Genomic DNA, 24666 nt, shown 5'->3' on the forward strand with positions numbered 1-24666 from the left:
AAATACATATAATCCACATTAATATACATATGGGTGTGCGAAAGGGATTCTGTTCAATTTACGTACAAAAGTAATTGAGTGTGTTTAGGCATCAAATCCTTAGATCTTTGTTGTGAAAAATAAATTTAGAATGGACTTAGATTGTAGAAGTATGCTGAATACCCTTGTCTTATTAGCAGGTGAAGATTGTTAGCTTGAAAGAAGTAATATGAGCAGTCCCAGATTTGGGATAGTATGAATTCCAGTTGTGTGTATCTAAAATTATAAAGCCCCCAAGCCATAAAGATATCCTTTAAGTCTGGATTTTGTCACCAAATGAGACTCACTCTTTTTTAGTATATCAGAGTTGATGAAGTCTTCTATCTCATTGTCTATTCCTTTATTCGTTCTTCACCTCTTGACCCTCCCCCAGCTGACTTCAGTAAAGGTAAGTTATCATAACGTGTGTTGTGGATTGGCTCCACCATAATAACAAGGTATTTTGTAAGAGTTCTGTGGAGGATGGTTTAACCCCTCATAAAAAAGAAGGAACATACAACATTACAACAGAAAAAGCAATTAGGAGAAATTTATAAATCATACAGGTCATGAAACAGAAGACATTCTCACAGGATTTTAAAGGTGTTTGCCAAAATGATATAAAGAACAGTTGCGCTTTTTTTTTTTTTTTCCCTGAAAATGGTTTGGTTGAAGGCAGTCCTACCCAAAAGCAGGCAAATACTTTCTAGTGGCCACAACCATTCTCTGACGAAGACTATCTAGGAACAGAAGTGCTAAGGAAGATTGGCTTTGTGAGGGTGTTTGTCCCACAAGATCTGAGAATGACACTCTCCCTTCAAATTATTCCAGTGCTACCCATGTAGACATTTTCTGTAAAAAAAAAAATAATAACTTTTTCTGCCTTTTGATATTTTGTGGGTTTGGGTTTTTTAAATTTAAATTCAATTTAATGAACATGTAGTGTATTATTTTTCTCAGAGGTAGTTTAGTGATTCATCAGTCACATATCACACCCTGTTTGCATTACCTGAAGTGCATTCCTTAATGCCCATCACCCAGTTGCCTTTTGATATTTTGAAGGGGACTTGTCTTTCTGATGTGGCCATGTGTTTTCTTTCTGCCCCATCGCCACTGCAGGTGGAGGTATGGGCTGGCATGTCAAGCTTCTTTCTCTGGAGCCATGGGGATAACTGGTTTAGAATTGAGTACCTTTGCCTTTGGTCCAGAAAGGAGCCACAGGGATATACCCTGGCCATTCTGAATATGGGCCACTCCATTCCCAAAAAGCATCATTGAACTTAGAGAATTTGTGATGAGCCCTACATGGCACTCTAACCAGACAGCTGCTGTCTATCCTTTATACACTATGATGTCCCTTCTTTGGGGTACGCAGGGACTCATTCAGATGACCTGTAAGACAGCAGCTAAGGACTTCCCCTCGGCTGGTGCAGCCAGAAAAACTAGAGGGACTCCTCAGTCTCCATAGGAGAGGACTCTTGTCCCTTACAGTTTTGCCTTCATCATCATTGGCTCCCTCCTAGATTCCGGGTAAGGAGGAGGCAGAAAATAAAACCATTATCCTTATTAGCCTATTTCCTTTTATTTGACAAATGTTAACATTTTAAAGGGAGCATCATAATTCACAGTTGCAACTCATTTGTTTGTTTAAAAGGCTTCTTTGACTTTTAACGCAAACTCTCTCTGTTTTAGCTGGTTCCTCTCATTCAAAAAAAACAACTGGGTCCAAAGCATCAGCTTCACCATCTACTTCCTCCACCTCGTCTCGTCCCAAAGCTTCAAAGGAGACACTTTCTAGCAAAACAGGGACAGTGGGAATCACAAAGGGCAAGAAAAAAACTGGCAAGCAGCCAACCTCTCGATTGTCCTCGGATGCAACCACGTCTGGCATGTCCGATCTTAAAGGAGAACCTTCTGAGATGAGGGTGGAGAGTCTCAAACCTGAGCAGACTGTCCCCGGGACCGAGGAGCAGACCACAGGCAAATCTAAGTCTGCAGTCCCCCCACCTCCTGTGGCTCCACCACCTTCTCCCCCCGCCCCTCCTCTTCCTCATGAGGAGCCGTGCACTGTTGCCTCAGACACTCCTGTTGTCCTGGTCAGTGATGGAGCTGACGTGCCCGTCCCTGCCTTAGACCCAAGTCAGCTTCTCTGGACCGAAGAGCCCACCAACAGAACCACTGTCTTCTCAGGCCCTGGCTTAAGTGTTAGCAGAGAAAATGCAAAATGGTGAGTCGGGGGCATAAACCCCATATTCCGTCTGTATCCCCTGTGCAACTGGGTGCTAAAGATCACTAAACCACTCTATTGGAAATGAACCTACTTGGTTTTGTTTTACAATTTAACCTAGTGATTGTTAGGTAAGCACCTATATCATCCAGCCTTTGGTTTTTCATAGCCTGCCTCAGGAATGTCATAGGCTACCGGAGAAGATGACATCAGTCCTACTGGCAGGTACAACTTCAGATCTGTGGCTTTCGAGTAGATCAGAGCCTGTTTCATCAATGTTCAGCAATCCCTTTTCTTTTCCCTGGACAGTTCCCTTTTCTTTCCTTGCAGTGGTTATTTTAAGTCTTCACTACTTGTGTCCAGACGGGTCACCCGTTCCTGCCTACCTTCATTACAACAAGTCATTTAGCCTTTTCTTTCTCTAAGAAAATAAAGACCAGTAGGAAAGAACTCTTGGATTCCATCCCTTTCCCCCCAGCTTCAGAGGGGCCCCCTTTCTTGCTTCCTCAATTCCCCACCCAACTCCACTGTTACCTCCTCTCTGACGCATTTCAGCACTCATGCAAACAGAATTGGTTGTCGCATCTACTCTACGCTGGCAACCCTTTTTTTCCTCTCCATGGGACAGAGCTAAGCAGCATATCTGTTTGCCTCTGCATCCCCAGCAACCAGTACAGAATCTGGTATGCCATAAACATGACATCATGCAGTTACCCAAGCCAGAAACCTGGGGTTCATCCTCAGGGTTCTCATTCGTCTTCATTCCCTGCAGCTAATCCCTCACAAAGGCCTATCCATAAAGGCAAAAAAGACATACTAGCTCTTCTATCCCACAGATACGAAGGGAGAGCTGTCAGAGTATAGTAGACTTCTGGAGAAGTCTTAGGGTTCTTAAATCCAACCTTAAACCCAACCTCTCCTCTCCTGTTTTTAAGAATAAAACCAAAATTCACTCATTGTAATCATTTAATATTTTCTCTTTAAAAAAAAAAAAACTTTGTCATGTTAGGCTTAAAAAAATAGTACATTAATTAAGTTCACTTGGATCAAGAGATAATCATCATTAATTATTCAATTGCTGATAATCACCTTCATTTATTGAATAGTTATTTAATGTCAGGAACTGTCAGTTATCATTAATTCACATAAGTCTTACGTGAAATATCTCTGTTTAATAGATGAGAAAACTGACACTGAGAGAGGGAAAATAGTTTGCCCTAGATTACCCAATTAGTAAGTAGCAAAGTCAGAATGCACGCTCAGAGCTGCATGGCAAATTCCATGCTCTAAGAAATTGTATGCATTTCCAAAGCACTTGCTTCTACTTCTGCAATTTCTTTCATGTTCATTTCTTGTTTTTTGTTTTTGTTTTTATCATTTTGAGCACCATGGTTTGAAGGAAAGCCAAGGAAAGATAAATGTTAAATTATAAATTATCTTACTTACTCGACACATTAGTAATCAATATGGGAGAAGACGTTGAAAGGAATGGCTATGATGTCCTTAACACCTCCAGCATATAGCAAATGACTTCATTTAATTACACTGTGGTTTTCCAGCACTACATTGAACTCCAACCTTCAGAACTCAAAAATCATTCTTTCAGGAAATATTTCCTGCTTGCCTTCCTTCTATGTGCTGGGCACTGCACTCAGCACCAAAAATACAGAAGTAAGCAAGATGGAACACCTGGCTGGCTCAGTCAGTTGAGCATCTGCCTTCGGCTCAGATCATGATTCTAGGGTCCTGGGATTGAGTCCCACATAAGGCTCCTTGCTCAGCAGGGAACCATTTTTCTCCCTCTCCTTCTGCCTGCTGCTCCCCCTGCTTGTGCACTCTCTCTCTCTATCAAATAAATAAAATCTTTTTTAAAAAAGTAAGCAAGACCAAGATATTATAGTTAAATTAGTTTTTACCAAAATAATATCCAACCTGCTCAGGAAGTACAAATGTTTAAGACAGGTCTGAATAGATTGAATATATAGGTTTATTATTTTGTATACTAAAGAACAAGATACAACAAGGTGATTCCTTAGATAGTCTTGGGCAGTGAGAGAGCGCATATCCCAGGGTGACTTGACTCTGTCCAGCCTGCTTCCTCAGACCTATAGGGAAGGGACTCTACTGTGCAAAGCACTGTGCTGCACGAGGAGGGGGGCTTAATGCTAGTCTCCAGCCCAAGTACACACAGGATTGTCAGACAAAAGAGGCGAGCGTCAGTTCCCTATTTCCATGGAACTGTGATCAGAGAGCAAGTTTAGGACATCATTAGACATTGAGGTATTTATATATAGATTTTCCTGTCACTCCAGATAAACATAATCCTTTCTTAGAAGAGGGCATTGAGATTTCCTTCTCTGTATGTTCTTCAAAGTTAAAATTTAAATTACAATTCATTCCACAGGAGTGATTTGTTTGCTCTTGAGTTAATGAGCCTGGAATAAGTAGTCTCTCAAATTTTTTTTTTCCAAATTCTTTCTTCCGTTTTTAAGTAGATATTTCAGTTAGAATTTCTAGCTCTTAGTCACTTGCTTTACTTAGAACTTTCCCTCAGTTATGTTTAGTGAACAAATGTGTGAAAATCCTGTCATCTTATGAAGAGGCTTCTGTTTGGAATACAAATATCAAAACTTTAAAGAAGATAAGTGGCTATGTGTAAAAATATCCTCTTCTATTCACACATTGCAGGGTAGTAACCGTGTGGTAGATTTCTATTTATTGGCGGCTTCATTGGTATCATACAGGTCTGGGATAATTTAAGGCAGTCACTAAGCAGCCCATCTGGAGCCCATATCCACAGGGAACTTGACTGTGTTTAGTTCATTTCCACGAACACTTGAGTTCGCTGTTTTGTCGCGTGTGCCCAACACATTTAGGGGGCAAATGAGAGACAAGTCATGAGTGGATAGACACAAATTTGGAGTATAATAATTTAATGTTATCTATGTAATATGATATGACTATAACTTACAATGTCAAGTATAAAATACAATATAACATTTAATAGGTAGAATAAGAGTCTAAGTCTGGGTTCTAGACTGGACTTGATACCTTGTTTTGGGCAACACACCCATGGTCTTCTCAAGTTCCGTGAACTGTAACTTACCCATCCCCTTATACTGTAGAACAGATTAAGTCTTTAAATGTAGGCAGAAGTCTTTGAAAACTACAAAACATTATAAAATACAGATGATGCCATTAAAATAATGATAGATACCATAATAAATTAGTGAGCAGTGACAGAAACAAATACCAAGGCTCAGCCCTGAAGTATCTCTTGTTCTGCTCTTCAGAACGTGTTACTAATTGCTACATCTAGTAAATGTGCTATGGTCACCCACAGTACCAGGCTGGCTAAACAAGGGTGGCCTCCAGTGGCAATCAACCAAAAATCCGGACATGGAAATCATGGTTCTCACACTATGGAAACAGTATGGTGGTTCCTCAAAAGATGAAACCTAGAATTACCATTGGACCCAGCAATTCTCCTTCTATGTATATAGCCAAAAAAATTAAAAGTAGGTCCTTGAATAGATAAGTGTACACCAGTGTCCTTAGCAGCAGTATTACAACAACCAACAGGTAGAAGCAGCCCAAATGTTCACCTACTGATGAGTAGATAAACAAAATGCGGCATTTGACATGATAGGATATTATTCAGCCTTAAAAGAAATTCTGACGATGCCTGCTAAAGCATGGATGAACCTGGAAGACATGTTGGTAAAGTAAGTCAGACACAAAAGGTCAGATGTTGCATAATTTCGCTTCTGGAAAACACCTAAAATAGCAAAATTCATAGAGACAAAGTAAAATGGTAGTTTCCAGGGGCTAGGGGATGCAAACAGGGAGTTATTATTTAATGGGTCAGTCTCAGTTTGGGAAGATGAGAAGGTTCTAGAGATGGACAGTGGTGATGGTTGTATAATCGTGTAAATGTTCTGCCACTCGACTGTATGATTTAAAATGGTCAAAATGGCAAATTTTATGCTGTGCGTATTTTACTTAGTAAAAATAAATATAATGTGCCGTGCATAGTTTCCTATTTGAAAACAAGAATTTTGGCTGTTGGATTTTTCTAATAAGTGCAAATTTTTTAGAGTGCTTGGACCAATAACCACAAAGTACAGTTTTTCAGTACTTCAGGTTCTGACGTTTACCTGTTTTTACTACTCAAAGAACTGTTTTTTGGTTTTTCAAGTTCATGGCAACAGCAAGCACATGGTTTGCACAAAACAGTCTTTCAGAAGTGTGATGTCCAAATTTGGATGCTTCTATTTATATCAGAAGACAATTTGGGGCTTTTCTGAATCTTTTTTTTTTAATTTTTTAAATTATTATTTGAGTATAGTTGACACACATAGGCTTTTTTTTTTAAGATTTTATTTATTTATTTGCCAGAGAGAGAGAGAGAGAGCAAGCACAGGCAGGCTGAGTGGCAGCAGAGGCAGAGGGAGAAGCAGGCTCCCCGCCAAGCAAGGAGCCCGATGTGGGACTCGATCCCAGGACGCTGGGATCATGACCTGAGACGAAGGCAGCTGCTCAACCAACTGAGCTACCGAGGCGTCCTGGATTTTCTGAATCTTAAAATGAATATTACATTGTTTTTGATATGCTAGGTTTTCGATATGTTTTCAGTGACATTTTTTCTTATTCTAGTCTGTGAAAATTGGCAGGCTTTGTCTATTTATAGAAACTTTAAGCCAGAGACTCTTACCAAGCTAACTGATAGAAAATTATTGCATCCGTTCACATCACCTATCTTGTAAAGAGTGCATTTAACTTCGCCCTTTTCCATGTCACGTTACTAATATATTCCTGTGAGAGGCAGTTTTACAAATGGAGAAACTAAAACACAGAGATGATACATGATTTTTTGACTTGACACACTGGCTATAATGAAAATAGGATTAATTCATATATCAGCTAAAGAAGGTGTGTCTTTCTGTCACTCCTCTTTTAGGTGTTGGGCTGCAAATCACTATGAATCCCACTTGTCAAGGAGCTTTGAGGGCTGAGATGGCAGACAAGTGAATGGTGGTCGGGGTGCAGTGTGCTAAGTGCTCATAGAGTTGTCTTCAGGTCACCTTAAAGGCCGGGTGGTGAGGCAAGGATCTAGATGGAAGGCCAGTGAAAGATTCCTGAAGAAGCTATGACTTTAGCTGAGGCTTGAAGGATAAGTAGGAGTTACAGGTACAGAATAAGGATAGACCAAGTCAAATATTCAGAAACTTCTAGTCCACTGTTCTTTCCACTGAGGCTCCATGGCTATGGAAAAATCAATCTGCAAAATATAGTTTTACCATATTCATGTACTAAATCATGTATCAATATCAGACATCATCTAGTCATTCCTTTTCATTTTGTAGATGAAGAATCTGAAACCTTGAGAATAAAGTCCTGCAGTAGTCCTCTTCCATTTCACTGTCCCTAGCTGCCTATGTTTGCTTTCTCCTTTTGCCAGCTTGAAAGATGCTCATGAAACTAGAGCTCCCTCTCATGGTGTTGGTGTTGTCCCGAAGGGCTGCTCTGAGCTTCACGCCACCATCCCCCCACCCCTCTGTGTTGTTGTGCCTTTAACAGTTTTACAACCAAAGATGAGCCGGGAAAGGTAGCCCCTCAGCTGCTGACTCCTGGGCTGTTGGGAGAATCTTCAGAATCCTTCAGTGCCCCTGAGGACGAAGGCCAAAGGGAGTACCAGACCAATGACTCAGACTCTGATGGGCCTGTCTTGTACACTGATGACGACGACGATGATGAAGAGGATGAGGACGAGGACGGCAGTGGAGAAAGTAAGACTTTTTTCCAGAGGTGGGGAGGAAAGTGGATGATGGACAGAAGCAGGTGCGTTTTGTAATGACAAAAGCCATCCGGTGATCAGATAGCTGATGTCTTCTTTCCCCTCATCATATTGTTTTCTTGAATTAGAAATGTGTGTCCTAAAGTTTAGCTTTTGATGACTGACCTTTCCAGAAGCTGGTTCCACAGGGGCCAAGGGGTCAGGCCCTTGCCTATGAGGAGTCAGAGCTTTCAAATGACAGAGATGTTTTCCAGAATGATCAGAGATGGCCCTTCCATTCAGATCTTTCTTTCTTTTCTTTTCTTTTTTTTTTTTTTTGAGATTTTATTTATTTGTTCATGAGAGACAGAAAGAGAGAGAGGGTGAGAGAGGCAGATGGAGAAGCAGGCTCCCCGAGGAGCAGGGAGCCCAATGCAGGACTCGATCCCAGGAGCCCAGAATTGTGACCTGAGCCAAGGGCAGACACTTAACTGACTGAGCCATCCAGGTGCCCCTGAGATCTTTCTTGAATAAAGAGTATAAACTTGGATTCACTGGATTACTTGTTGGAGGTGTTTGAGACTTCCACTCACTTTTATACTAGAGTTTAAAGAAAGGGGAGGGAAGAATGAGTCGAGAATGACAAATACCTTTGAAGAATCAAAAAAAAAAAAAAAAGATTATTCCACAATAGGTGAGATAGGATGCCTTTTAGGAAGGAATGAGATAGTAGTTAAGCCAGTTATTTATATATAACTTAGGGAACTGAAAAGTGCTTATTTTAAAAAATGTCTAAGCATCTTGACTTAAGAGTAATTCACTATGGAATTGAATGTATACATTGTGAAAAGTTGATAATGATGAACCGTCAGTTTGTCAAATTCGTTTTAGTTTGTACTGAACAGCAACAACAAAATCATTATCATCCACCTGGTGTTGATTATTCTCTGTTGAGGATTCTTGCTAATTAAGGATTAAAACATTGCTACCACAGGTAAACTTTTTCCAGCGTGATTTCTCAGTGAAGGAAAGGGGAAGACAAGAATTAACTGTACAGTATAAGTTTAAAAAGCTATGTTTTTAAGACTTAGAAAAGAAAGCGTTACGCAATCAGTAATTTCTGTGACATGCCGTCTCAGCAAAATAAACTTCAAATATCACTTTCCAAATGATGAGGTGATATTTGCAAGTTTTTTCATGGTGCCCCAGCATTTTTCAGAACATTTTAAAAATAGTTCTTCAGTCTTTCGAAGTGAACTACATCCAACTCAAAACTTTTTTTTTTCTTTTTTTCCCTGAGGTTAATTAAAATTCCACTCTTGCATGTGGATAAAGAATTTCGTCTGGACTCTGTTTAAAGTCCATGCCATGTGTAACCTGAGTATTGCTTGCTTAAAGCCCTTTTTTTTCTGCATTTCTGCCTCTTCCAATCCTCAGGTGCTTTGGCAAGTAAAATACGACGGAGGGATACTCTTGCTATCAAACTTGGCAACAGACCGTCAAAAAAGGAACTAGAGGACAAAAACATCTTGCAGCGAACATCTGAAGAGGAGCGGCAAGAGATCCGACAGCAGATTGGAACCAAGCTCGTCAGGTAATGGCTCCAGTTTTTTCACAGCACTACCAAATCATACTTCTCTCCCACCTGTGGTGTCCTGCCCAGCTGAGATCATTGTGAATTCCTTGGCTAAGGGCACATGTGGCCTGTGTGGTTTTCCGAAGTTGGTCCTGGATGGTGAACCACTCAACTTTCCCTTTGGTCTAGCCATTCAGTGGCTTTGGTGTCACCAAAGTCTGAGCCAAGTGTCAACAACTTTTTCTATGAAGGACCAGTTCGGAGGTGGTGTTGCAGCTACACCACTGTGTTAGTAACAGCATGAAAGGAGCCATGAACAACACATAGACCAATGGGTATGGTCGTGTTCCGATAAAACTTTATACAGCAAAATAGGCAACAGGCCAGATTTGGCCTGTAAGTCATAGTTTGCCCAACTCCTGGCCTAATCCATGGGCTCTCTGGCATGGCAAGTATCCTTTTTCCTGTGATCGCCATGAGGTTCTGCCCTGTGGGCTTAGAGTCTCTAGAAATACCAGTTAGCTTCAATGACCAGCTCCATCCAAGTCAGGTAACTGTAGCCCCCCTATCACAGCCTCCCCCTTTTAACTTCAAACAAGTGGTTATCTGATTTCACATTCTGCCTCCAGCAATTGGGGGGTTTCTGCTTTGGCCACCAGCAACTTTGGAGGTCCATCGACTTGGCAGGTTTAAGAGAAGTGAGTGCCAATGTTTGATGATCAGTTTAAGCATATTTAATAGTATTATCCATTTTGCTGACTTCTCTCACTCTGTGTAAACAACAGAGTGCATCAACTGGGAGAAGGGAGCAGTCTGGGATCCCGGGGCGGGATTTGGAAGTGGAAGAAATTCTTCTCCTTGCTTGGAAGTGGAAGACTTCTGTGACTGTGTTGGACCGGTGGGGTTGGTGTGGGGCTGGGGTTCCGGAGGCTCTTCTCTGCTTGACAGATGGGGCCAACCAGTGGCTTGTGGCGGGAAATGAGAAGCTGCACTGAAAGCCCTGGAGAACCTGGATTGTAGCAGGCACATAATAGAATTAAATATTTTTATTAGTAATTTAAATCATTATATATCCCTTAAACAAGTAAAACATTTTAAACAAACCCAATATTGGCACCTTTGTTCAGTATTTCTGAAGAGCAACTTAACAATATGAAAAAAAGAAATCGTAGAGCAGCCTCTTCCTTGACATGGTCATTCCATTTGAGAGACGATACTAGAAGAAAATAATCCAAAAGGGAAACAAAACCCATACACTTTACAAAGATGTTTATTTCAAGGCTATTTATAGCAGTGATGAATTAAAACAAACCAAGTGCTTGAAAACAGGGGACTGATAAAGGACATTGGGAGAAGCTGACATGGTGAACTAAGCATAGGGCAGTGGTTTTCTGACTGCCTCATCAAAGATTTCTTGGAGGCGATACTCGGGCTTCTGTGGGGCAACCCAGGCAGTGTGGGTGTGTTTGCGGTGGGACAGGAAGGACTCCTTCACCCCACTCTCAACCATCCACCCAGAACAGCCTCTTCTGTCTGTTTTATATAGGGATTCTACCCCCAAGCTCCCAAAGTTTGAGAGCCTCTGTAAGTGTACACATAAACCATAGCCATTAAATTTTTTGAGTAGTTTTTAGTGTCAGAAATATGTACATTTTATAGAATTGTTTTCCTACAGATACTGTACATCTGATCACTGTCATTCAAAGATAAATCACCCGTAGTCCCTACCTTGGGGGACTCTGTGCGTAGTGGAAGAGACAGAAAGAGATACTTCTTGGGGAGGTCAACTGAAAAGCGCAAACATGTAGATCAGGAGAACTAGGTATGAGGCTGTGCTCCAGCATTCATGAGCCCTTGATCTCAAGCAAGTGAATTAATCCCTCATTTCCTCATTTGCAAAATGGAAATGGGTTACTCCCTTGATGAATTGTTTTGAGGATCCACAGTAATGTAAATTAAGCACCTGGTACAGTGCCTGGGACTTTAAAAGTATGAGCTAACGAGAGCTATGATTATTGCCTTATCTTTATTATTACTTGTGTGATAAGTGCTCTGATAGGTGTGTGACCTGTGTGTGAGCGCTGCATAGGGCAGAGAACCAGGAGTTCAAAACTCACTCACAGGACAGGTCAGACACCCACCTGCAGGTTACTGTTTTAGTCATTTGTAAGATTTCAGTAGGCAGAGAAAGAGAGAAGGGTATTCCTGAAGGAGGAAACTCCATCAAAAAAAGGAGGACAATGTCTTTGGTAGAGGATACGGTGTATTTACAGGATTCATGGGTGGCCCCTCGCCTGGCTGGGCTCCTAGCTTCCTGGCTTCTTCTGTGGGCTCAGTTATGTAAGTTACTTTAAGGTAGTTCTGGTGAAGATTAAACTTTAACAAACATTATAATGAGGTATTTAAAATATCATTGATTTCAGTTCTTCATACCATTTCTGCCACAGGCATAATGTTAGAATTGATAGTATCTTATATTAAGATTACCTTCATACATATGTTTACATGGCACAAACTCATCCTACATCCAGAAGGAATTTTACAACAGATCTGTGATTTACGATAAATTAATACTATAAACAAGATCAAGAAGAAAGTTATAAAGGGGTATTAGGTCATTCAGCTTTTGTGTAGAAAGAGTTAGCTACTAATCACAGATGAACCTGGCTTTTCTTGAAGGCAGATGGAAAGGGCCCATATATCTCAAATAACTCTATGTATATTATAAATCCATTTGAGGGGTGCCTGGGTGGCTCAGTTGGTTGAGCAACTGCCTTCAGCTCTGGTCATGATCTTGGAGTCCCAGGATTGAGTCTGGCATTGGGCTCCCTGCTCGGCAGGGAGTTCGCTTCTCGCTCTGACCCTCCCCCTCTCATACTCTCTCTCTCATTCTCTCTCTCTCTCAAATAAAATCTTGAAAATACACACACACACATATACAAATCCATTTGAGGTCACAAAAGCAGTATTTCACTTGAAACTCTGTGCCGTGTAGATCAGGCATCTTTTGAGTTAGTATGAACTCTCAAGCAGAAAACTTTCCTAGATTCTAATGATCTATGTATTACTTAGGGGATGGGCTAAACTGTTCTAACAGAGACCAAGAAGTGCAGTGGTCCAAATAAGACACTTTCAGGTGTTTATTTCCTTTTCGCAGAACAGTCCAGAGGTAAGTGGGCTGTATGGGGTGGGTAGGGAGCACTATTCCTTGCAGTCAACCAGGCACCCATATTCTGTCCTTTTGCTCCGTGGATATTCTCATCTGCATGGTCCAAGCTGGCTCACATGATCGTGTTTAAGTTTTAGCCTGTGGAGGAAGGAAAGAAAAGGGAAGACACAGTCATTTTAAGGGTAAAAGGCAAACGTTACAAATACCATTCTGCTCACATCCCACGGCAGGGACTTGGTCACATGGCCACACCTTGCTGCCAGGGAGGCAGAAGTCTGTATTGGGAGCCACAGCTGTATCTCAGGAGGTTCTAGATCTAAAAGGAAGAAGGAGGGATGGACAATGGGGAATAGGCAGCGGCCTCAGCCACAGTCTTTAGTCTCCAAACTAACAGAAAGGATGGTAACCTTAAAATAGATATGTGTTTCTCAAAATAGGAAAAAAATTAAGTTTTGTGTCTTTGTTATTTTATTTTGCATCTCCTGCCAAGGGGACCTTGTTTGTAACCTGTAGTATATCCTTTTTTTGTCACAGGAGGCTTAGCCAGAGGCCCACAACTGAAGAGTTAGAACAAAGAAATATCCTAAAACGTGAGTATCTTATCTTTTACAATGATTCCTCATGTAACCATCAACAAGCTCCCTTTAGAGACAATCCATTTATCAGTAGGAAACCTTAATATATTTACTATCCACAAGTAATGGAAATGGCCCATTTAGATCACATTTTTATATAATTTAAAAAACAATTTCTTGAAGTTCGTATTTTGTCTTATAGCTTTAAGCCTGGTATCCCCCAGGCCAGAGTCATGGTTGTGACAGTTGTTTTTAAGAGAGATGAGATACATTTCATATGTTCTTTTACCCAAATATTAAATAGAAGAAACTGCTCTAGCCTGCTTGCAAATAAATGTCAAAGAAAAGGCCAAAGAATCCACAAGGAAATAAATCAAACATTCCTATATTATTATTAATAATACAGTTTGTTGCCACATTTAACAAATGACTCAATTTAAAACAGAATTATGGTAAAAAGAAATTTTTGAGTCCTTTTCATTTTCCTTTGTTATGATAACTCTGTTTCCTTCTTGAGTTATTTATAATTTCTCCGCACTTAAGGAGTTCTCCATTCATTTTCCTGCTTTATTTTCCCATTCTGCTTTCCCCTCTGTTTTCTTTGACTTTCCTTCTTACTGGCTAGTCCAGTAGAACTTCACTGGAGTTCGTATGTTAAAGCTATAAAACCAGCAGAAGCGGTCTGAGCTTATGTAGTGTATCAATGTGGTTACCAACCACAGTGAGTTAAGTAATGGATATTTTTAAATTGAGCCTAGCTGCAGTTTTTATATATATATATTAGTGTTTTTTGTTTTCTGTTTTATATATTATTAACCCAGTTTCTAAAGAGCTTTTTATTGTACCAAATGTCAAAGAACAGAGATAGGCAAAACCCTAGATATGATAGCAAGGAGCCATGGGCATGTGGGAAATCTTTCTCAGTCAAGCTCCTAGAGTCAAGCTGGCTTGTCTGGATGACCCCCACTCTTCAATCTGAGTTGTTTTCTTTCTCAAAGGAACAGAACATTTTAATGGCTTGTTTATACTATAGTTGCTCTTCCTAAGACAACCCAACCATGAGGACTGAATAGTGAGGGGAGTTGCCAGTCTATGGGATTCTTTCCTTGGAATATTTTGGTCTGGCTCTTTGTGACCAAAAACTGGAGTAGAACCCAAGAAAGGACTGAAGTGGCCATCAGTGTGTCGAAGAGCCAGTATGGAGATGGAAAAAGTCACGGTGAGAAAGAAAAGAAAGTTGTGTTTTAGAGTTCTGACGAAGAATGAAAGCAACGTCGAATTTTGACAACACAAAACCAAGAAAGTTCAGGCTTTTGATAATAGGTTCCTGGAAAATATTTGTTGAATTAAATTTTAGGTAAGCTCAAGGGCAGACCATAAGCTCCCAGCACACAAAGATTGTGTCTTATTGGATGCCTGATGCAATACCTAGGAAAAAAGGGAAGAACAGATGCTGGGTAATTCTTTCCTGCTTCTGTGAGACAAATAGTGCCAAACCACACTGGTGTTTGGTTATTTGAGGACCTGTTTCATAGATGTAGAAATTTATCCCACGTTGATCTTAAGTGCTGTCTTGGCTTCTATACCCTATTTTCCTGGAGGTTCAGGGAAAAGGGAAATGCCAAAGTTAGCCTCAGATTTGACTCCAGCCCTTTTCTTACTTCCTTCGTAGTTTATCTAACCATGCTTGTTCTGGAAACAAAAGACACATTTCCAGTCTGGAGAGGCTGATAACTGGCTTATGATCTCCTGACATAGTATTGTATGGCCAAGGGAAGCAGAAAGGAGAACTGGTGGAGGTCATCCAGGGCATTCCACTGAGCCACCCCAGGGAACTCAGCGGCATAGTTTACAATACTTTATTCAGTCCCTTTGCCTCTGGCTTCTTCCACACAGATTGCCTTTTTTTGTCCATGTATTTCATCTCCGGCTTTTGTTCAAAAGCAGTATGACTGACTCTTTAAAGAAAAGTCTGTGTATGACATGGTGTGGGTTTTTTTTTAAGGACACTTATTTTAACTAGGTCACCTTGTCTTGACAGACTAGGAAACTCATTCACAGCACAAACTCATTCAGCAGTTGTCAACTCCAAGCTCACCGTTAGTTTTATAAACATGAGTCAAGTGGCAGTCAGCGCTGATCGCTTTCACTGAGCCCACAGGACACATTTTGTCTCTTAGTGTTTCATTCCCAGCATCTACCTTACTCCATCGCTTTCCTATTTTACAGCATTGAGGCTTTTTAAAAGAACATAGAAAGTTATATTTAGTTGTACATTTTAGAACCGATTCCTTAATATTGTTAAAAGGAGAAAATAAGTTTTGGTGCTGGGAAGGTCAACATTTGCCTTTGAGGAAATGTTCATGGAATACCTTTTATAGGGCTGCGATAGAAGTTATAGATCTATTTAGTTGTAACTATAATTCCAGCTATATATTCTGTAGAAAAAAAAAAGTGACACTGTATTGAGTGCTGCTTGTATTTTTTTCCCAACATTTATTATTAAATTTTTTAAATATAGAGAAAAGTTGAAAGAATTTTATTGCATGGAACACTAGGTGTGGTACATAAACAATGAATTCTGGTACACTTAAAAGTTTTAAAAAATAATAAATAGATAAATAAATAAATAAATAAATAAAAGAAAAAAAAGAATTTTACAGTAAACACCCATATATGTACTATTTATATTCTGCCATTAACATCTTATCACATCTTTTTTTTTAACATTTTATCCTATCTTGGTTTATCACATATCTGGCCTTCCTTTGATCCATGTTATTTTTTGATGCATTTCAAAGTAGGTTTATAAGTGCATTTTCTTTTGTTAAAAACATCCTTATCGAAAAATACGTAAATCAGCCAAAAGAGAAACCCACAAAAAAATAGTTAGTGTTTTTTTTTAACCTAGTGTATCCAAATTGATGACTCAAGACTCTAATATTCCAGGTGCCAATGTTTTGGTGCTTTTCTGTCTTCTTTTAGCTAATCCATAAAATGCTGTGGGCAACACTTGCTAGCTGGGCAGGTTTCCTGCAGTGCCCATGGCTGTTAAACCACATGTATTGTTTGTGCATGTGTGACGGCAAACACTTCCTGTGGCTGTTCTAAAAATCCCTCCCCGCCCCCAGCCCTGCTCTGAGGCCTTACCGAAGGCAAGATTTGTCAATGAGCTAGGTCACTTCCTTCATGAATATCCCTCCAGTCTGTTTAAAGGGACCAGAAAGGTTTACATCCTACTTTGTAATTGGCTGTCTAATAGGCAAACAAGGGAGACCTTTAAAAAACTCAGTGAAGTTTTTTAAACTAAGATTTGATTCTTTGTAAGAAATTTTACAAGTTATTTAGAAAAATGTGGAACAGCAGTCATGTTGACTTCCCTCTACCTCTCCCTTTCTTTAACTTCTTTAAAAGTACATTTTCAAATATGGAACACGTAAAGAAGTCAGCTCCTGATGTTAAAACAAATTCCAGGTGGTAAAATCCTGTTTATTTAATTCCTGCAACTGCAGTTGGCCCTTCTCTTTTTGCATAGGTAACATGCTGTCACCCAGGTGGACACTATGCTTCTTAATAAGATGAAGTTATTGAATATTCCCTCGTGAAAATTAAAGCATTTGTTGGCTTTGAGTCGTAGTTGATATCCACTTTTCTGTCTTTGGAAAGTACCTTTAAAAATAGAGCACAGTCACCATATAGGAGGAATTGACTAAAATGCTTTGAGGATTATATTTTCCCTTTTAGTAGTAATATCGTCATAGGCTGACCTTGAAAAGCCTTAGTTTGAGTCACATGACCACAAGTTTGGCTCGTGTCTGTTATATATAATTTATAGCCTATATGCCTTACCCAACTCATGTAAAGTAAATATTTGACCCTAAGCATGTATTTTAAGAATACCAAAGAACATACATTTTGTGAAGCAGTTAGAAAAACCTACAGTGTTTGCATAGGAAGAAATCTGAATTATAACAAAATTTGGCACACAGGCACTTCACTAAAGCATACTAACCGAGTGTTCCTTGTCTTTGTACCGTGTTTTCAGTTTATGCTTACTCGTTGTCTAAATAACCGGCCAGATCATCCTCTTTCTTATGAATTAAAACTAGTATTTTGGAAGAACACTGAAACTTTTCCCTGTCCAAATAAGGAAAATTAATAGATAATTTAGCATGTTTGGTTAACAAATACAGTTGGTACAAATACTGAATATTGATACTTTATTCATGATAAAAAACAATCAGTGGTAAGAAGTCTATTTGAACTTTAAAAATAAATTTACCTTTTCATAGAGGAAACTTTTCTTTTTCAACCTTTTGGTTGAGCCTTTAGATCGTGTGATGTTCCTTCAGTAGAATTCATAACAGCATCTTCTAAAAGATAGTCTTTTGTAAGCATTGGTGTCCAAATAGTGAAAATCTGTGCTCACTTATTGAACAAACGATGAGCTGCTGGAAGCACCAGAGAGAAGTTCATCAAGTAAGCAACCATGAAAATCTGAAAGGGGTGTTTATTTCTTTAAAATTTCTGGTCATTTTTCTCTTCATCCCATCCATTGGACAGCATTCATTAAATTGGCCATTAAATTGTACCATTTGGTGAAGCACTAGAGAAACAGACGACTTTGGAAAGTCAAAGTCACAAGAAAATAAATCATCTCCATCAACAGTACACCATAATAACCCCATTCAGAACATTCTGGTTTGAAGGCAGAGTCCAAAGAAATGACTGCATTTTGCTTCTGTGGAAACCAAAGCAGACAAATCAAGTATTTTGGTTGGATTTGAATGGAAATCAACTCAGACATGCATCAGATGGTTCTAATTTGCTCTTTTGATATGTCTCAGATTTTCATGTAAGGGCCAGATCCAGAAGTAAATGTTTATCTGTATTCTGATAAATGGTGCTTATAAGCCCAAGAGATGTTCAGCAATGAAAGGTTTTCACCAGAGTGTGGGCACTCCTGTAATGTTTTTCAGAATAGAATATGAAGTCAGGAAGCTAAAAGGTTTACAGTTAGTAAGGAAAGCAATCCCATAAGGAGAAAAAGTTTATATATATATATAAACTTTTTATATATACTTATATATATAAAACTTCTATAAACTTGTAATATGTATATTACATATAGTATATAGCATATATTTTATATATTGTGTATATATATACACAATATATAAGATATATAATACACACACACATAACACACACACACAAATTAATGAACAATTTTTCTGCAAAATCTTTTGACAGCTTTTTAAAGATGGTGGAGTGTTTGGTCACTATCTAAGTCAAATAATTGTGGCCTGATCTGTTTTTCTGATTATAAAATCATTCATAGTAACTAAGTCTTCATGCCTTTCCTCTCCCACTCCCATTAATAAACAGAAAAGAATGAAGAAGAAGAACAAGAAGCAAAAATGGAACTTAAGCGCAGACTCAGCAGAAAGGTAATGAAACTATGATTGTTAGTAAGCATGTGTGTTTTGGGATCTACTTCATTATTTAAATGCAAATCAGCTCTTTACCTTTAAATCTAACATTGAGGAATAATTATTCCTATTAGCCAGTAACCAGTCATAGACATTAAAATCAATGTAATGCATATGATATGAATTATTACATGCTATGCTAATTTTGAAAAGCTAGCGATAAGATTTTTCAAATTACATTTACTGATTATGAAAATAACATATAAGCTATGTGATTTTTTTAAAGTTCAGAAAGGAACAAAAACGAAAAGAAAATCACATAAATGTCTTTTATTCAGAGATAACCATTATTAACATCTCAATATAGTTTTTTAAAATGCTCATGTTTTCTGTGCAGTTTTGGAAATATTAAATAAATATGAAATTGGAGATCTGCCACTATTCCATGTGAGCTGGGTCAGTAAATAAGTGAACTTGATCACCCAACCTGCCTGCTGCAGTGATACCCACATTGACAAGAAGCTCACCTCCAAGACTCAGTTGTTTCCACGCATTCATGAAAATATAAATCTGAGGGCATCTGGGTAGCTCAGTTGGTTAAGCAGCTGCCTTCAGCTCAGATCATGATCCTGGGGTCCCGGGATTGAGTCCTGCATCAGGCTCCGTGATTAGCAGGGAACCTGCTTCTCCCTCTGCCTCTGCCTCTCTCTCTCTCTCTCTCTCATTCTCTTTGTCTCATGAATAAATAAATAAAATCTTTAAATATATATATATATAAATCTGATACCTGGGCCATCACTCTTTTCTGTAAATGTTAAAATAATAATAGTCTTTGGAAAAATTAAGACCTATCAGAGTTGATATTTCATTATAAGTCTGTATTCAGTAATTCTTCAGATATACCTTTCACACCTTATTAAGGCAGGATGAGTAGAATATGACATCTGCGGGGAGGCGTGTGACCTGACCCACATTTATCTGGGCTGGCTGGGGAGTCCACAACAAAGGCATTCTAAGGCAGGGAGAAGAAACCCCATTCCCGTGGAAAAGTTGAAGATTGTATTTTGAGAGTTTTTGCTTTTGATTTTTAGGGGAAAAGATCCTTAATTCATCTTTTCGTTTTTCTTTTCCAAAGACTCTAAATGACAGGTAATGATCAAGCTGAGAAAGATTCTGTAAACTGAATTGCTAGAGGCGGCTCTTCTAACATTCCGTGGCTGCCAAGTTACTGGCTACGGATAAGCAATAGCCTCTCCTCATTGTTCCAGGCTCACCCCTGCCATACATAATAATCTTTTCTGCATCCAGTTGAGCCCCGCCAGGAGGCAACAGAACCCACCCTGACCCCTGACCCCTAGCCCCTGAGTCCCACTGGCCTCCACTCTACAGAACTCTCTGCCATAGATCCAGGACATTCCATAGCACTAAAAGCACAGTCCTAAAGGGCAAGACTGGAGGAAGGACTTCCGTGGTCTCTGGTCACCTGTCTTTGGGCACTTCCCAGAGGCAGTCATTTCTCGACTTCCTTAGCCCCACCTGCCCCAGAGAAGCAGTAAGAAGCTAGCAGGAGAGATGAGACAACAAGTGAGAGTAGAAGAGAGCCACTTAGATCATTCCTCCCTCTGTCCCTTGCCTACCAGGGCTTTATGAAGCTAGAAGGAGCCGCCATTGCCATATCCCAGCTCAGGTGAGCTCAGAGTATAGAGACAGGCTTTCTAAGAGTCCACGAGGGACTTGAATGTTAAGAGTATTGACCTAGGTCAGCCACTCATTTTACCCAAGAGGAAACTGAGGCTCAGAAAAGGGTTTTTTTTTGTTTTGTTTCTTTGTTTTTTTACCACAAGAACATCATTTTTGTGTGTCCTAGTACTTAAATTTTTTTTAAAAAGTGAGTCTTTGCAAATGAGGAACCCCTCCAAAGAGGACCACTTAGATAGTGGATGGGCCGGCTATATGCAAGTACAGATACAGATAGAAAAGGTACTGGGAATGGACCCCATGGGTACGACAGAGAACTGGGTCTGTGACATCTTCAGACCCAGAGAGGCCACAGAAGCATGAACCTCAGGAGAAGAGAGTAGATAATGCCTGTCAGCAGGGCCAGGACTCTTTAGTCTCTCAGAACCATCTCTCCTATTCTTGGTCTTGGGAAAGGAGAGCAAATACACAGGGCTGAGTGAATTAAATAGAACTATGAATTTGAATTTGACAAAGACCACAGGAGGGATCCAAGTCATTAGAAGTACCTTAATCATCCCAGCCTGTTTTAAGCAGTTCTGGCCCAGTGAATGTCCTCCTCCATGCCCCTGCTGATCTCTGCACAGCAACTTCTGTAGCAAGCAAGGGTAAAGTCAAATCTGGGCATGGGTCCCTAGTCTCACCCAGAAGACTGCTGTAAGCACAGCCTTCACCAGACCGTTTCTTTGTCATAACTTTGTGCGTTTCTGAATATAGGAGTTTCATATAATGGGAGCAGAGATCTCATTTCTAGAAGTTTTAAGAGTACTTTTGTCTGGATGATTCCGTCTCCAAAGCAGCTAGCCTCTATCTGAATTGCTATTGTGTCTGTGTTGCTTCGTGCTCCTTGTGTCAGAGATGACAGGTGTCTTCATGCCAGGCAAGGTGTGGAAAATAGCATAACGCAGAAGGCTGCCAAAGCCTGTGACCTATCTAACAATGATGATTTTTATAGTCTCAGAATTAGGGCACACTGCTTTCGGGTTCTCATTAGAAACTCCCAAGATGCTGCCTTTTTTTTTTTTTTTTTCCCTTTTGGATATCTGAAAGTGACCTTATTTAACCATCACTTTGAAGTTCTCTATAGAAAACTTGCCACCATGAGGCTGAAAATGGTTTCCTAAACTTGTCCTTTCTTTTCCCCTATCCCCCTGCAGCTCAGCCTGAGACCCACAGTGGCAGAGCTACAAGCTCGAAGGATCCTGCGGTTTAATGAGTATGTAGAAGTCACCGATTCTCCCGACTACGATCGCCGGGCAGACAAGCCCTGGGCCAGGTTAACACCTGCAGACAAGGCAAGAGCCCTTGTGGTTTTAGCCATGATTTTATTTGTTCATGATTTTATTGCTTTTCTCGAAACTTCAGTATTCACTTACCCTTCCTCCCCCCATATACACACACACATTCATCCCACGAGGCTAGATAGTACCGGATAGGTCCACAATTTTCTACTTTGGTTATTTAAGCCACTTACGTGGTATATTTAGTAATATCAGTGAGGTTCTTTCAGGTAAGTCTCGGAATAATTCATTCTCAGTTACCATGTAACCTGTCTGCATTCGTGCCTGGATTGAGGGTGGGGTGGTCCCACAGCCATGATTTATCCTTACCTTTAGAAAATATAATTTATGCAAGTTATCATTTTAAAGGGGTATGTTAAGGGGTATCTGGCTGGTTCAGTTGGTAGAGCATTTGACTCTTGATCTCAGGGTCATGAGTTCAAGCCCCACGTTGGGCATGGAGCCTACTTAAAATAAAAATTTTAAAGATAGTAATGAATAATATAAAGGGATATGTTAACAGTGAAAAAGGTATTGATCTATATAAAGGCCAGCACACTTTTTCTATAAATGGCCAGAATAAATATTTTAGGCTTTGTAATCCATACTGTCTTTTGTTGCAACAGCTCAGCTCTGCCATTAGAGCATGAAAACAGCCATAGGCAGTATGCAAATGAATGGATGGATATGTGTTCCAATAAAACTTCATTTACAAAAACAGATGGTGGGCCAGATTTGTCCTGCGGGCCATGGCTTACCAACCCCTAATCTATATCGTAGCTCACAGTCCAGAAAAACTGAAGTGTATAATGGGTTGCATCATGGAGAAAGACTATTTTATGAATAATATGATTCCAAAGCCAAATAATTTTGCCAACCTTTTGTTTCCAAAATCTTCACTCTAGGATTTTTCTAATATTCCAAATAATGATTTCTGTTTTCTTTCTTTTTTTCCCAAGTAATGATTTCTAAATTTTGTCTCTGTGCAAAATTGGGTATCGAATAAACTCGTGCCACATACAGTGTTAATGCAAGAGCTAGGTATTTAATTACATGCTGTACATTTTAGTAGGAGGCTTCATGCTACTCCATGTCAAGCATATGTTGGAGACAGAGATCAGAAATCATTTGCTCAAGGGCCCTCGGGTGTCTCAGTGCTTAAGCGTCCAACTCTTGATATCAGCTCAGGTCATGATCTTGGGGTCGTGAGATTGAGCCCTGTGCCTGGCTCTGTGCTCAGCAGGGAATCTGCTTGAGGTTCTCTCTCCCTGTCTCTCAAACAAATAAGCAAACAAACAAATGTTTAACAAAAATCATTTGCTCATAGGAAGAAATGAAAAATGGGGAGGAAAAAGATCATAAAGGATGGATGTGTGGAATGAGAATAGAGGGAAGGAGGCTGGGAATACCACCCAAGGGACCCAACCCTGACAAAACGGTGGTAGAACACAGAGAAGAAATGTTTGTGAGGTGGGGAAAGAGGAGACCAAGGAGATGTAGCCCAACAGCCTAGGAAGGAGAAGGTCAGGTCACAAGTGGTTAGGAACATGGTAAGAGGGGGCATTTTGGTAGTTTGGCGGGTGGAAGGTTGACTAGTGGAGACAAAGAGAATAAAATACAACCTCAAGAGTCTTGGCTGTGATGGAGAAGTGATAGGAGGAGGAAGTCAGCTGAGGGGTGATGACTGTGGAGGCTGCAAGCTTCTATAAATGCAAGAAACACCTGAGCACGAAGAAGGAGCCAAAAGAAAGGGAGAGGTTAAATATATATTAGAAGAGGTCGGTAACTGATATAGTAGGGCATAATCAATGGAGCACCAAGAGAATGTGTGTATGTAGAAAAGGCAAGGAAGAGACCCTTGGGGCTGGAATGGACACATGCTGAGGAATGTGCCCTGATGGAGGAGGCTTTCGCAAGGCAGGTAAAATCACTCAGGTTGAGAGCAGCCTCCAGGGGATGAAGAAGACGGCTACTCAGGTCATGTGTCAAGCTCACCACCAATCAGTGCCTCACTTCCTGAAGGAAATGTCAAGTTTCTAGGGTACCTAGAATTGCTTGTAAAATACTTAATGTGGTTTCTTAACCTCACACCTGTAACTCCCTAAGTAACCTCCAGCCCCATGCTGTTCCCTAGGTGTCCAAGAGGAAGAGCACCTGGCCTTGAGAGCCTTGTGTTCTGGTAAGAGGGTATACTCATGGACACAAGTGCAGTGAGTGACAGACAGTGAGTGTGTGGAGCCTGAGGGAGCATGAGGGAGTGTGAGGGAACGTGAGGGGGAAGGTGGGAGGATTTGGGGCAAGCCCTCCCAGCCTTGAGCTGAGCCTTAAAGGTGTCTCCTGAAGCACGTTGTGGACAGTGGGAGCCTGCCATTTGCCCGCTGCTCACCGCTCACGTCCAGGTGTCCAGCAAGTTGTCATGGGGGGTGAAAAACATGTCTCCCTCTGGGAGCCCCTCTCGAGCTGATGTGAGTGATGTGAATCACTGCTAAGACCACTGAGTGTGTTTTATCCTGATCACAGCCCTCTGCTCTTCCCTTTTCTGCCTCCCACTTAATTCTGAGTGGTTTCCACTGCTTTATTTGCCTTCCGTGCTTTATCCTCACCTTTCAGCAGCAGTAGAATTCACTTGTGACCTCATGTGTATCTGATGCCCACAAAGAAACACAAGGCTTTAGGTCAGATGTAGTCTTCAGAGTGAGTGTTAACAATGGATAACATTTCTTTCTCAACCCTAAATCTATCTCAGGTCTTATCTTACACATTCTTCCAGTGTTTTATTTTTCAGTTATGAATTACATCGCATGATAGAGAATATATGAAACAAATGTACCATTTTAATAATAAAAAGAAGACACCTGTTTTATTAATCCCTGAGC

General features: G+C 40.2%; 1 protein-coding gene across 6 annotated transcripts in view; it reads left to right on the plus strand.

Moving 5' to 3' along the window:
* The window catches only part of PHACTR2 (phosphatase and actin regulator 2), a 271743-nt gene that overhangs the window by 220102 nt on the left and 26975 nt on the right, over positions 1 to 24666 (plus strand). For all 6 annotated transcript variants that reach the window (XM_047732858.1, XM_047732861.1, XM_047732859.1 and 3 more), the window contains 6 exons: positions 1711 to 2245; positions 7826 to 8034; positions 9459 to 9615; positions 13301 to 13356; positions 18730 to 18791; positions 21668 to 21805. In XM_047732858.1, the coding sequence (XP_047588814.1) occupies positions 1711 to 2245; positions 7826 to 8034; positions 9459 to 9615; positions 13301 to 13356; positions 18730 to 18791; positions 21668 to 21805 (1157 nt within the window). The remainder of the gene's footprint in view (positions 1 to 1710; positions 2246 to 7825; positions 8035 to 9458; positions 9616 to 13300; positions 13357 to 18729; positions 18792 to 21667; positions 21806 to 24666) is intronic.

Source organism: Lutra lutra, chromosome 6 (genome assembly GCF_902655055.1).
Source record: "Lutra lutra chromosome 6, mLutLut1.2, whole genome shotgun sequence".
NCBI lineage: Eukaryota > Metazoa > Chordata > Mammalia > Carnivora > Mustelidae > Lutra > Lutra lutra.